This window comes from Zootoca vivipara, chromosome 4, assembly GCF_963506605.1.
Source record: "Zootoca vivipara chromosome 4, rZooViv1.1, whole genome shotgun sequence".
Lineage (NCBI taxonomy): Eukaryota > Metazoa > Chordata > Lepidosauria > Squamata > Lacertidae > Zootoca > Zootoca vivipara.
The window spans coordinates 81,904,736-81,919,353 of record NC_083279.1 but is presented as its reverse complement, the minus strand read 5'-3'; the positions used below and the strand labels follow the sequence as shown (position 1 = coordinate 81,919,353).

The 14,618-nt window shown below is 39.1% G+C and overlaps 1 protein-coding gene across 3 annotated transcripts in view; it reads left to right on the top strand.

The window, feature by feature from the left end:
• The window catches only part of ATM (ATM serine/threonine kinase), a 57,318-nt gene that overhangs the window by 28,023 nt on the left and 14,677 nt on the right, over positions 1 to 14,618 (top strand). For all 3 annotated transcript variants that reach the window (XM_035114954.2, XM_035114953.2, XM_035114956.2), the window contains 19 exons: positions 2,165 to 2,329; positions 2,592 to 2,724; positions 3,540 to 3,629; positions 4,426 to 4,597; positions 4,699 to 4,840; positions 5,383 to 5,559; positions 5,797 to 5,974; positions 6,617 to 6,704; positions 7,485 to 7,640; positions 8,207 to 8,315; positions 9,171 to 9,259; positions 9,343 to 9,445; positions 10,982 to 11,130; positions 11,308 to 11,412; positions 11,924 to 12,043; positions 12,370 to 12,604; positions 13,328 to 13,492; positions 14,094 to 14,213; positions 14,327 to 14,544. In XM_035114954.2, the coding sequence (XP_034970845.2) occupies positions 2,165 to 2,329; positions 2,592 to 2,724; positions 3,540 to 3,629; positions 4,426 to 4,597; positions 4,699 to 4,840; positions 5,383 to 5,559; positions 5,797 to 5,974; positions 6,617 to 6,704; positions 7,485 to 7,640; positions 8,207 to 8,315; positions 9,171 to 9,259; positions 9,343 to 9,445; positions 10,982 to 11,130; positions 11,308 to 11,412; positions 11,924 to 12,043; positions 12,370 to 12,604; positions 13,328 to 13,492; positions 14,094 to 14,213; positions 14,327 to 14,544 (2,714 nt within the window). The remainder of the gene's footprint in view (positions 1 to 2,164; positions 2,330 to 2,591; positions 2,725 to 3,539; positions 3,630 to 4,425; positions 4,598 to 4,698; positions 4,841 to 5,382; positions 5,560 to 5,796; positions 5,975 to 6,616; positions 6,705 to 7,484; positions 7,641 to 8,206; positions 8,316 to 9,170; positions 9,260 to 9,342; positions 9,446 to 10,981; positions 11,131 to 11,307; positions 11,413 to 11,923; positions 12,044 to 12,369; positions 12,605 to 13,327; positions 13,493 to 14,093; positions 14,214 to 14,326; positions 14,545 to 14,618) is intronic.

Below are 14,618 nucleotides of genomic sequence, written 5' to 3'. Positions count from 1 at the left end.
CCCCCGAGGCTCTTTTATGCGGCCGCCAGGGACCCCGCCGCCCACTCTTACTGGCGCGGCGCGGCTGCCGACTTGGGACCCGGAAAAGCGACAGAAATAGCTTGTGTGCACGCGCAAGCATCATTTCCAGTGTACTTCCGGGTCGGAGGAGGCTTCTGCACAGGCGCACAAGCTATTTCTGGCGCTTTCGAGGTTGGGAGTGTGCCAGAAATAGCGTTTGCGCATGGGTGTGCACAGCCATGCGCTCCCCCACCCTCCAGCCCACCACGCAATCGGTGCGGTGGGCATCCGGCCCAAAGCCGGGTAAGTTTGGGGACCCCTGCTGTAAACCCACAACTTATTCGGGGGTTATGTTCCAAGGATAGTGCATGGAACAAAAACTGTGTATAGTAAAAACAACGTAGGGAGCAATAGCAGGTGGGATTGCTGAAGTTTTCCCCCCTGGATGCCCGCCCTTTTTACCTCTCCTTTTAAAAAATCCCAAGCACGTAAAGCTGAATACACACAAGTTAAATGTGTCCAAGTTGCAGGTTTACTGTAATAAGGAATATTTTAAAAGCCCCAGGCTTACTGTAATAAAGAGTATTTTAAAAGCCCCAGGCAATACTCCAAACTTCTGAGATCCCCTCAATCTCAAAATCTTGAGGTTTAGTAGCTGCTGTTTTAAGAAGCACACAGCTAATTGCACAGTTTGTTGGATCCCATTGCCATTACAGGTGTATGCTCACAAATTTTGGTCACCAGTTCTCTTCCTCACTCCTCCTCAAGGAGTAACATCTTGTCCTTGACCTGTGCTTGACTTTGGACACTCAGTGTGAGATCAGGGTTGAATTCCTGTTTCCTTCCCAAGCTTAACTAAATGTCTCCCTTAAATTGCCTTAAATGTCTACTTAATTGGTAGGAAAGTTGAACAACTTAACTATCTGCATTATTTAAATGCTTTTTTTAAGGCAAATACGGATAATTATGCTCAAAATGCTTGCCAATGAAGAAGTAAATTATACAATCAGGGCTCTATGCTTGCTCATCTTAATTATGACTCTTAGCGTGTCTGTGTCATTAAATCTGAGAGCTATGGGCTGTGGTATTTGCATTTAGATATATTTAAAGGCAAGATCTGATATGTGTTACGCTAATCTACTGCATACAATTATATCACTAATGTTTTAAAATTCTGTTAAATAGTTTTGCTATTTTTTTTGCAACCAGCTGATACCTTTTAATGTAAAAGCTGCAGGCCATGAAAGGCTGTACGTAGTATGTAGAGGAATTTGTGATGTTAGAATAGTTAGTTTGCAGTCAGTCTGAGAACATCCATACATAACCTTTGTCACTAACATCTACACTTAAAAGAGTAAAGTAGGAGTGGTCAGGCAGCATGCACTAGCATGCTGTTCATTTCCTTTAAATCACAGTAAGCCAGCAACCCTGTCTTACTGTGGTGTGCACATGTGGCCACTGTGGATATTTAGATGCTACTTCTGCCTTCCCGCTTTATGCACCGTGAAATCAAAAGCAGGCCTTGGGCTCATGCACATCATCTTCACTCTTTCCTCTGTTCTGCTCACAGCATATTGACATGCACATGTGAACTGAGGAATTAACAGCACAATCCTTGGTATGGTTGGCCAGAAGTTAAGTCCCACTGTCTTCAGTGGGCCTTATTGCCTAATAAACCAGTTTAGGATTATAGTTTAAATCAGGCATCTCCAAACTTCGGCCCTCCAGATGTTTTGGACTACAATTCCCATCATCCCTGACCACTGGTCCTGTTAGCTAGGGATCATGGGAGTTGTAGGCCAAAACATCTGGAGGGCTGCAGTTTGGGGATGCCTGGTTTAAATGTAGGGTCTTCCCTGACATTGGATATTGAGCCTGATAAACAGGCTCAGCGTCAAAGGATTGGATGGAAGTGGGGAGTATTTTGCATTCAAATAAGTGCAGTATCTTCTGTTTGGGTATGGGTTTCTATGCAATAAGGAAAGAATATGCACAAGCCTTTGGCCTGCTCCCAGTCTCATTGAGGGAATTAACTGCTGAGCAGCTAGTCTGCAGATCGTGGATCAGAGTATTGTGATTGCAATTTTTCCATGCAAAAACGTGAAGACTTTATAGAGTGGTTTCATTACTTTGTTCCTCCACTTTTGTTTTCCTTTTCGTTTAGGTCTTAGGCTTACTGAGATATCTAGTGATAGATAACAAAGACAATGAAAACCTATACCAGGCAATCAAACATCTGGATCCTTTTCCAGATCACCCTGCTTTTAAGGACCTGCATGCTACTCAGCAAAAAATAAAATACAGTAATGGTGGATTTTCTCTCCTGGAGGTAATGCAATCAGATTTCAAACCTTTGAAATCATAGTGGGTTAGGTCGTCCTCCTGTTCATGTCTATTCATGAGTAAGTCTCATTGATCTTAGTGATGTTAATTTCCAGATAAGCATTATGCAGCCATTCAGTGTCTATACATTTTTTTTAAGATAATGAACATGTATAACTCTTTAATTATATCTAATTGTAGAGCTTTATGAAAAACAGTACCTAATTATTGTGTGTATCCTTACTATAAAATCTGTTTGATGTTTACAGGAAATTAACCATTTTCTGTCCATAAATATCTCTGATTCGCTACTGTTAACGAGACTTGAAGGTTTAAATGATTTGCGTAAGCAGCTTAAGGAGCATAAAGAACAAATGAAGGACCTTATGAAAGAATTTCACGGTATGGGTTTGAGACTGCTTTTTAAATTCCTGGGAGTGCTGCATATTGGGGGGGGGGGATGACTAACCTGAGGGCAGCAGGGATGCATGATCAACCCTAAAATAAACTAAACCAGATACCAGTACAGTATCTATTTTGTATACAATGAACAATGCAATAAGCAAAAATAAATATCAGTCGATGGATTAGGGACAAACTGTTTGTTCTAGAGGATGTTGAGGAAGGCACTAGGCGAAACATAACATTGAGAATGCATTTCATAATGGGTACCACAATTTAAAAAGTGCTGTCCTTTTTTTTGTTTGTTCATGACACACTTCAGAAAATAGCATTGGAAAAAGCAAAGATAGAAATAAATCTGCTCTGGCCGATCTCCTTACTTTCTAGAGCCTCCCTTCCTCTTTCGCTGATGTCATTGGGGATAGTGCCATGTGTCATTGGGGATAGTGTTGGGGATACTATAGACTAATTAATATGATGTTTGAAATGCAGTTCAGCAAGTCCTGTGAGTTTCTGTAAATTTCTGTGTATTTCAAAGCACTGGCATTTAAGAGGGATTTTTTTTATTTGTTTGGTTACAACATTCCACACATGGTTGATATGGATATTGTGAGATAGTTGTTGTTTTTGGAGTCTTCAAATGAAAAATGTTTAAATTAGTAGCATTAGTAGATCTTACATGTGTAATCTGTATATTTAATATCTGTTTTTAATGGTATAGTTTTAATTGTATATTTAATTTTATTGGTCTGTGACCATAATAAAGATTTCATTCACTTAATACTGCTTTTAATACTTTTTACACCCAACTGTAGAAAACCCAAAGGACTGTATAATAGTGAAGCTGATAGCGTGTTTCTTACAACTTTCAAAAACAGCTGGTAATTCTACCAATAGAGCCTTGGGTAAGAAATTTAGCTAATCAAATGAGTAGAGTTCTTTTGAAGAGAATCAATAAAAAAATTAGATTATGTTGCAAGGTCATTCAACATTTAATAATTTTATACCAGTAAATAACCTCAGAGAAATTTTGACTTGAATGTTGAAAGATAGCACCTAGAAACCTGTTTTAAAAAACTGATTTGCTCTGTTAGCTTTTTAAAAATGTATTATTTACTAAATAGTCATTTTTACTAAAGCTTAAAAAACAAGATTTAGTTAATAATACTTCATCTTTGCATTACTTCCTTTGTCTCCTGTAAAAAGTGTCTGCTTTCCTAAATTGCTAACTAATCCTTGCCAGTTAAGTATTTCTGAAACTGGAACGTATTAGTTCTTCCAAAATGTTTTCTCAAAATAGTACTGGTGCTAGTTCTCCAAGCTCAGTAAGCCCCTCACAGTATAACAGCACCAATTGAAATTCTGAGTGCAAAGAAATTTGGGGGGGAGATCTCCCTCCCTTTTTTCATCCTTTCTCTTGTTTTGTAAGCTATTGCTGCTATTAACCAATAAGAATCCAGGGAATATATGTGATGGAGACAGTTCTCCCTGCTCTGTTTATACACACAGGTGTATCACTGCAGTGCTTAGGCCTAGCCCTTGTGGAAATCACAGAGAAAATGCAACATATTAAAACAGTAGAATACTACTTTTTTCACGTTGAAAGGGCAGCTGTCCAATTGTATTATGTATATTTTGTACATAAATATGAAAAGCATCAGTGAAATATGAAAAGCATCATATGAATGTCTACATTTGCAGATGCAGTTGGAAGTTGTTTGGGAGAAATTGGTCCTATCAATTTTTCCACCACAGCATTGCAGCACAGTAAAAGTGTTTCATCCTCAAGTGCAGCTGATCTGTTTGAAGACCAAGAACTTCAATGGGTCTTCATAATGTTAACTCTCATAAATAATGCTTTAATAGATCAATGGTAAGTATACAGGAGAAAATTTAACATGGTATATAAATGTTGCTTTTAAGTAAATCTGTGATGACAATATCCAATTTCTAAAGAGTTACATTTTTTTTCAGTATTGACGTTAGATCTGCTGCTGTTGCATGTTTAAAAAACATTCTAGCCACTGAAACTGGACATCGATTTTGGGATATTTACAAAACCGAGACCGATCCCATGCTCGTATACCTTCATCCTTTCAGGGTGTCTAAGAAAAAGGTATTGTGTTTTGTACTGTATTATAAAACTAGATGCAGAACCCTGACTCTCCTGTCTTAATTGATAAGACTACAGTGATGCCTCGCAAGACGAAATTAAGTCGTTCCGCAAGTCGCTTCGTCTTGCGAAGTGCAGTTTGCTGCGGCAAAAGAAAAACAACGCAAAAACAATTCATCTTGCGAAGCACGGCCATAGAAAACTTCATCTTGCGAGTCACCAAAAACATCGCAAAACGCTTTCGTCTTGCGAGTTTTTCATTGCGCGAGGCATTCGTCTTGGATCAGTAGCTGTTCCCAGCCATTTCCAGAGGCATGTCCAAACATCTGAAGTAGTTTGAATGACTCCTGGATTTTCCAGAGCTTTAAAAATACAATTCTCTTTGTCCCAGCAGTTCTGCGTAGTGAGATAAAGGAATTGTGAGCTGTCTTAATAGAGGCTGGAGTTGGTGGTTCAGGAGAGAGGGCTATGTAATGCTGCTTAAGGAATTTTAACAGCCACTTGGTTTCTTTTTTAAAAACAAACAAACGCAAAATGATATTTAGTTCTTGGAAGCGCCCGAACAAGCAAGAGACACACTTCCTGAAGATCTGGATAATACAAATCTGTGGATTCCTCAAGGTGAAAGCCATGATGTTTGGATTAAGACCTTGACTTGTGCATTGTTGGATAGTGGAAGGATAAAAAGCGAAACCCTTCTTTTTCTGAAGCCCCTGTGTAAGGTAAAATAAGTTTGTTGGTAGGATTACATTCTATTGCCCTGTCACCTTCCTATTTTAAAGTTTCATTTTACTACATTGTTTTCTCTTTGCCCATTTCATTTAGGTGTGTGAACTTTTTGAATGAACAATATATGGAATGCTTTGTTATAACTTAGTATAAGAATGAAAGTGACTACTAAAGGCAAACTAAAACTACGTAATAATGTGTTCAAGCAATTTCTTTTTTGTGTGTTCTAGGTTCAAACTGCTTTTTGTCAGGCTGTCCTTCCATATTTGATTCATGACATTTTACTTCATGACTCAGATGAATCTGCGCAATCTCTTTTATCAACACACATTCAGATGTTTTTTACCACCTGTTGCAAATATGCACTATCTCCCAGTAGGCCATCTACACCTGCAAATTCAGATCCAGGTAACACCATAAAGCTTTTCCTACGCCATCAACTAAAATATTATGTATGTGTGAGCTTAGGTGGGATTTGAGCTCCATCTAGTGGTTGGAGGCAAAATTGCTGCTCCATTTAGCATCCCCCCCCATTCTTAAAAATAAAGATATGGCATGCAAGGTACAGTATTGAGAAAGAGGAGGGGAGAAATCCAACTCAAGCATTGGTTCTTAGTTACAGGGCAATGATCAGCTAGAATGGAAAGAATTTTAAGAAGAGGAAGAGCCAAATGTTGCTGGTCTGTCAGCTGAGCCAATGGAGAACTAACATTGTTAAGAAATAACAGAAGAGTCAAAGCTATTTCTTTTTGTTAAATAGCAGAGACAGCATAGTTTAATAGACGGTTCATATTCCTGCTTTGCTATAAACCACTTCCTTAATACTTGTGGAGGTACTTCTGTATTTCACACACGGTTTTCTCATTTAAAATATATGTATTCATGACTTACCGGAGGAGTTACTTATCAGGGTGATTCAAAAGAACATTGAAAACTTAAGCATAACATCCCTTGCTATTTTGTTTTTTTTTGTTATTAACTTACCTAATTCAGAGTTGTTATTGTACATCAGATCATTAGCTTTCTGACTAGAGTTTTTCTTCAACGCAGATTCACAAACCTTTGTTCATGGAAGTTTGGATAAAATATCTCGACGGACAATGCTCGCTGTTGTTGACTACTTAAGACGGCAAAAGAGGTGTGTTAGCCTTTATGTTATTGTACTTTTAATTTTACAACAGTGGTCTATTTGGACATTGAGGGGAGGGCTCTCAGATTTCTTTGTAATTTTGCACTCTCAATGATTTGTGCTCATGATGAAATGGGGTGGTTACACATGTTGCCTCTTTCAATACTGTTTGTGCCTTCAGACATTTGGGGGCGGTGGCACTGTTTCATTTCCAAACAGTATATGTCTTGTAGCATACTACAGATGTTCTGTGTTGTCTTTCTTTGTCCCCTTTTTGTCACAAGAGTTCCCCTCCAAATGGCAATAATGCCGTAACATTAGGTTACCATTTTAGAGCAACTAAGCAGAATAGTGTGTGGATGGTCCATTATAAATCCACCACTAATGCATATTTTATGTGTCAATGTCATGTTGCAAAGTATACCTGCAAAAAACAAAACAAAAAACAACCCCACCAGTTTTACCAAAGGGCCTGGGCCCTTCCAGTCAGTTGCATTTAGAAGACCTGTTTCAATTGTTATTAAAAGAGGAAGTAGTAATAACAAAACAGCCATTGAAAGTGGCTTTGTATTTAGCCCAGAATTGTGTTTGTAGATTAAGTTGAAGCAGCTTATAAAATCTTTCTAAGGATGTCAAATAATTCTTTGTTATTTCTTAAAGCAACAACTGTTATAGTCCTGACAAAATAATGGGGAATAGGTTATAGATTTATAGAACATGTGCTGCTTTCAGTTTAAAGCTGTTTTTATCAAGTGAGATGAATGCACTTGTGCCTAATATTTTGTTCAGGAGCCCTTCAAGTACAGTTTTCAGTGACAGCTTTTGGCTGGACCTCGACTACCTTCAGGTTGCCATGGCAGCTCAGTCTTGTGCTGCTCACTTCACAGCTTTGCTCTACACAGAAATCTACGCAGACAAGATAAATTCAGACAAACAGCAAGAAAGGTACTAGTGTAAAATACAGCCTATTCTCATTTATGTAAAACTAAAATACATTGATATACGTGCATGTGGGATGAGTCGTAACTCAAAGGATTCTCCTCTTAGATAGATTGCACTGGTTATTTTGTTTCAGCATGAGTTCCTCATGCTAAAAATCAATACTGCTTTCCAATAAAAGCCATTAACTTTCCACCAACCAGATGGTTTTGGCCCATTGGCTTCAGTAAAGTCCATCCCTGCCTTAATCTAGACTATCCCAGTGGCAAGAGGCAGTGTGCCATGTCTTGTTTGTTGAAATTCTGTGGGTGTTGTAGTTTAAATAAAATGAAAACAACACAGTTTTGTTAAGGGGAGACCTTTGCTGCCTCCCAAAGCACCTACTTATAGTTATCCAATTTTCCTTTTGAGGAGTTGATTGAACAGGTCTGACCAAGGAAATGGACTCAGCTTAGTTAAGTAACAGAGTATCTCTAGGACCTACACACAGCTTCGATGTACTGGTTCATCTAGTCATTTTAAAAGAATGCATATCCAACTTGAGGACCATTTTTTAAACTTGTTTTCTGCAGGTCTACTTTCAAAGCAGCTAAGCAGCTAACATTTGAGGAAGGAAGTCAGAATTTAACACTAACTTCTTTGAGCAAGAAGAGCAAAGAGGAAACTGGAATAAGTTTGCAGGTATGGTACATCTTTGGCATAAAGTACTTTTCCTTGTTCCTGAGAAGGTTTCAACTAGTTCACTCATAGATATGTTTCTAAGGCTGCTAACGTAAGTTATGGTTACCAGGCGACTTGACAATTGTATGGCCCCAATAGCCTCCATAAACTATACTGTTGACTTAAAATACTGTGTCGACTTCTATTTGAAAGAACAGTGTTGGGCTGCATTGCCATTCGCTTCACAGGTGGTGCTTTTTCTGGGATGGGAGCTGAGGCTGTATTTTAACCTTCAGCTTCATGTATGATGCAGCTTGCTTGGGGCCCTATTTATCCAGTATGATAGTAAAATATAACTAGGATCCAAAAGGGTATTTAGGCGCTCTCAGTGAAATTTTGGGCTTTAGTTACTTGAGCAGCAGGCCCAAGCTGCTTTTGATTCTTAGACTGGTGTGTGGTTGTGTGTCCAGGATGAATTGGGACACACAGCCCATCCGTGGATGTCTCACTAAGCCAGCCTAGAAGGTCCATTCATGGTAAATGAACCAATGTTCCAATACCCATTCATTTCAAAAGTAAACTGCTATGTGTTGTATGTTGTTGCTATTCAATAGATATGAGCCTTATGAATTTCATGGTTCTCTAGCTCCTGGCCTCTATGTATTTTGTGTAAAGGAAAACATATTAATTTATTTGAGCATAGCCCACAGGGCTTTCTGTTTGGATGTGGGAGTCTATCAAAGTGTGCTAAAAGTTTATAACAGAGGCAAGGACAAGTATCGGTCAGATGTAACATATTCCATAGAAGATTGCAATATTTTTGCTCTATAGGAACAAAAGAAAGAATGTCAAGAAACTATTTTCTCTTGTACCTAGGACCTTCTCATGGAAATATACAAAAGCATAGGAGAACCTGATAGTCTCTATGGCTGTGGTGGTGGAAGAATGCTGCAGCCTTTAGCTAGGTAATAATTTTATTGAGAAATTTAGCAATTTTAACTGAAGGCAAAGTGTTATCAGTTTTAATATTATTCTCTATCCGTGATAGGATAAGAACATATGAGCATGAAGCAGGATGGGAGAAAGCCCTAGTAACCTATGACCTTGAAACGAATCTACCACCATCAACTCGGCAAGCAGGAATAATAGAGGTAATTTTTAAATCAATGCATATCTCCCGCTTTTTTTTCTTTCTAAATGCTTGCAATCACAGGGGCAGTATGGTGCCCCCAGATGTTAGATGACGGTGTCCATAATTTTGACTGTAACAGTTTAATTCATGCACTCTATGAATATGGGAACCATCACGAGCTTCAACTTAATTATGCCAAGACCAAGATTATGGTCTTCTCTGCCCGACCAAAACCCCATTTGTGGTCAATTAATGGTATTTCTCCGGAGCAGGTTAGCTGTTTCAAATATCTGGGCCAGGTAGTCCGATCAAACAGGTCCTTTTTGGCACATAGAGATTATATAGCTACAAATGCATCCAAAGCAGCTATGCTGATTAGATCCTTATATGCCAAGAAACAGGCACAAACAGTGAAAGTGGCTTTGAGACTTTTCCAAATAAAAGTCCTCCCACTACTTTTGGTGGGATTGCTTTGGGTTCACGCAGGGATTTTTAAAGATTGGAATCCATCCAATTGCAATTTCTTAGAGCCATCCTCAGGATCCCCCCTTCTGTAGCGGGTGCGGTCATTTGATTAGAGGCTTCTGCCAAGCTTTTCGGTACGTGAAAGCGAAGCTTTGGCTATGGCTTAAGCTATGCTTTAAACCAATGGGTTTGGTCCCCTTGGTATTGAGGGATGATTTTCAATCATCCTGGGAAAGGGAGGTCTTAGATGAAGTACAGACTTGCGGACTGTCACACCTTTACTTGGAGTCTATGACATACACTCAAGCTAGAGCCGTGATTGCTCAGAGATTGGGCGATATTGCTAGACAAGAGGACACAGCCCGCGTGAAACCAGGGATGTTCCTGGGGGAGCAGATCTATCAGGTTACACCATCCCCTTATCTCGCAGTAATCCACTATGTGGAATACCGCAGACTCCTCACTGCGGCCAGACTGAACGTCCTCGAATCTGCGGTATTATGGGGAAGGTACAGGGGAGTTCCATATGATCAGAGAACTTGCCATTGTGCCTTGGGAGAGGTAGAGTCCACCGAACATGTCTTCCTGAGTTGCCCTTTCTATGTAGATTTAAGACAGTCTCATAGCCCCATCCCTATCTCAGCTTAGCTCTCTATCCAGAGAAAGTCAGGTTGTACATTTGTTGAATAATCCCACTGGGAAAACAGCTTTCTTGGTGGCCAAATTTCTCTTCCTAGCTCTTAAGCGTCGTAAGAGTAAAATCGACTGCATTGATGCGGGTTATCTGTATAGCCTTTATTAGTGCTGCCCATGTTTTATTTTAGTTTTTAGATGCCTTAGATGTTTTAATTTTGTACTGAGAAATGTATCTTTTCTGACTGACGGTCGAATAAAGAATGACGATGATGATTCTGTAAAAAATATATATCTAAAATTATGCTTTGACCTTGAACATGTTAGCCTAAAGTGCTACTAGGACTAGAAGTAAGTGGGACTTGGGTGTAGTAAAAATGCATCACTTTCAATGTTGGAAAGCATTTTCAGAAATCTGATCATTTACATGTTAACTTTTTATCTCACTGATCGGCAGGCCTTGCAGAATTTTGGGCTGTGTGACACACTCTCAATCTACCTTAAAGGACTGGAACAAGAGAACAAAGAATGTTCTATGGAATTGCAAGAGCTTCGTTATCAGGCAGCTTGGAGGAACATGCAGTGGGATCAAATCTCTTCTGTCAAGTAATGCAAACTATCACTTTTCAGATGTAGTATTTTTAAATGTTTGTCCCTTACCTTAAACTGCTATGAAGGGAGCCTTATTAGCAGTTGATAAGCTGATAAAGAATTGCTGTTATAAAGGACAGTTTAATAAAAGTGTTTGCGTTCAAATAGAAATTTTGTTGATTGTCTTTTAAGAGATGAGGTTGGAGGACAAGGCTACCACGAATCATTGTATGATGCTCTACAGTGTTTAAGGGACAATGAATTCTCTACTTTTTATGAAAGACTGAAGTGTGCCAGGTATGTAGCAAGCTTTGCATACAGGTGTCTGTGTATGTTATTAACAAAATAAAATGTCAATAAACTGTAGCTTTCCTAACACATTGTAATTTATGTTATAAGGGATGTATACATCAGTGCCTCATTTGTGTAAAATGTTTGCAGCTTCTATGGATTTTAATGCAATTTAAGGCATAACATAGCAATTTGAAACTTTTGAAAGAAGTGCATTTGGAAGATTAGAGATAAGGCTTAAGCAGATAAGAAGGTTGGATGCTACAGAGGAGCTACTTGCCTTTTTACATGTAGATCTGAAAATCCTCTTTTATCTTTTGATGCAGTCAAGACATTTTTTAATTGTAGGCATGTGTTACAGTCTGATTTATTTTCAGTTGACGTTATATGTAATGTCTATTTCTATTAATGCTGCTTGACAAGATATCCTCTCTGACTTCTGCTCACTGTGTAGTGCGATTTGAAATTGCTTTCACAGGTGACAGAAATTGCAATGATCTTTTTCTTATATTTGCAGAGTCAAGGAAGTAGAAGAGCTATCTAAAGGCAGCCTTGAGTCTGTATATTCATTGCTGCCTACACTCTGCAGACTGCAGACCATTGGAGAGTTGGAATGCATAGGACAACTTTTCTCTGGGTACTTTTCTTTTCCAACCAATGCTTTACTTTTTCTTCATTATTACCCTGGATGTATTTACACATTTCACCCATGGAAATTAATTTTTTCCTATGGGGTAATAATAATCTGCATTCCTTCATTGCAAACCTAATTTGCACGCATAAACTCCCATCTTAAATCCCTGGGATATCCAGTTAGGGCTGGGAGAAACACCAGTCTGAAATCCCAAAGAGACACTGCAAGCCAGTGTAGACAATACTGGACTAAATAGACTCAACGTGAAGCAACTTTATTAAAATTTAGTCAGAATTCCTCACACACTTCCATATGCTTTCTTCTTTCAGATCTTTTACTGCCAGCCAGCTGAACTGTACGTATTTGAAGTGGCAGAAACAGTCCCAGCTTCTCCAAGACAGCGACTTTAGTTTTCAGGAACCTATCATGGCTCTCCGCACAGTAATTCTGAAGATCCTGCTGGAGAAGGAAACTGAGAATGCGAAAAGGGAATGCATCAAAGACATCCTCACAAAACACCTGGTGGAGCTGTCCAGATTGGCTCGAGTGGCAAAAAACACACAGGTAAATAAATCTTTAAAATTCAGTCTAAATGTGCTCCCTTATGGATTTGCTATATTAAGTATAAGTTGATGCTATTATTTTTAAAGAGGTACTCCAGGGCTTCTCCAAGATGCGTTAGGAAATTATAATTCTCTAGTCTTGTTACCACACTACCTATGTCCTATAGTAATATTTGCTAGCTTGGAAACAAACAAAAAAATTAAATGTGATAGTCAAGCCATTATGTTTTGGCTAGTGCATTCTCTGCAATATGCCTGATTGGCAATTAGGCTCCTTAACAGTACTAAGAACTATGGAGCAGCAGCATGATATAGTCACCTGCTTGAATTCCCCCAAAGAAATGTATAATTTTGTTGTTGTTATTGCATCAGTTGCAAATTCTCTCTTTCCTTTTTTGGTACTTTAAAACTTTCTAGTGGATCTGTAAGTTGTCCTTTCTGTGAAATAATATAACGTACAATTATAGGCCTGAATATATTTCTGGTTACAGATTTTAATGTGGGTGTAAAGGAAATGAATTTTCATTTCATTCCAGCAATAGGATTTGCATACTGAATCATTCTTGGAAGATTTAAGTACATGAGCATGCAGTTAGATCAGGGATGGGATGTAATTGTAACAAGGAACAATTGGTATCAGATTTCACTGGATTCTAGAAATATGAAGGAATGGATCATATCTCAAAACCTAGAGAATTTTCTTTTGCTTCATTTTGTTTTCCAGCTTCCAGAAAGAGCAGTGTTTCAAATTAAACAGTTCAGTCCAGCTGGACATGGGGTATGTGAGTGGCAGCTGGAGGAAGCACAAGTGTTCTGGGCTAAAAAGGAAGAAAGCTTAGCGCTGAGTATCCTAAAGGAGATGATCAAGAAACTGGATGAAGATTACATGGTACATTTTGTCCTATGTCAACTTGACAGTGGCAGCATTGTTTAAATTCCTGTTTTGTTTTGAAGAAACACAAGGGCAGCATATGTGACATGTTGTTGTTTAGTCGTTTCCGACTCTTCGTGACCCCATGGACTAGAGCACGCCAGGCACTCCTGTCTTCCACTGCCTCCCGCAGTTTGGTCAAACTCCTGTTCGTAGCTTCGAGAGCACTGTCCAACCATCTCGTCCTCTGTCGTCCCCTTCTCCTAGTGCCCTCTATCTTTCCCAACATCAGGGTCTTTTCCAAGGAGTCTTCTCTTCTCATGAGGTGGCCAAAGTACTGGAGCCTCAGCTTCACGATCTGTCCTTCCAGTGAGCACTCAAGGCTGATTTCCTTCAGAATGGATAGGTTTGATCTTCTTGCAGTCCATGGGACTCTCAAGAGTCTCCTCCAGCACCATATGTGACATACGGTACTTCTATTTATGAAGGGCCAAAACATATGCAGAAAACCTTGATTGAAAGGGAAATTCAAAATAAAAGAGTAGCATAATATGCTTGGGGAGAGGTCACTTTATATACAAGTGAGTATGTCTGACCTGCATGATTATATTTTTCTAAGGTTGAAGAAGACCCAAGCCTGCGACTGATTTACACAGAATGTCTGAGGTTGCGTGGAAGCTGGTTAGCAGAGACATGCTTAGAAAACCCGACAGTCATTATGCAGAATTACTTGGAAAAGGTAAACAACTTCTGCAAATATTTATGAAATCTTATTTGCTTGCTTACTCATTAAATGGTGGTTGTTTAATGGCCAGGCTGTTGTTTTATCATTTTTTATCACATTGGTTCTAGGCAGTAAAAGCTGTTGGGGACCAAAACGATGATAGTAGCACCGAACTCAAAAGTGGAAAGATGAAGGCTTTTCTGTCTCTTGCTCGTTTTTCGGACACTCAGTATCAAAGAATTGAGAACTACATGAAATCATCAGAGTTTGAAAACAAGCAAGCTTTGTTGAGGAAGGCCAAGGAGGAAGTTGGCCTCTTAAAGCAGCACAAAGTTCCTACAAACAGGTAGGCCTCTCTAACTGAGGTATGTTATGCCACCAATTTGTAGCAAGTAAGTTAAGGCAGGTCTGTCACCCGGT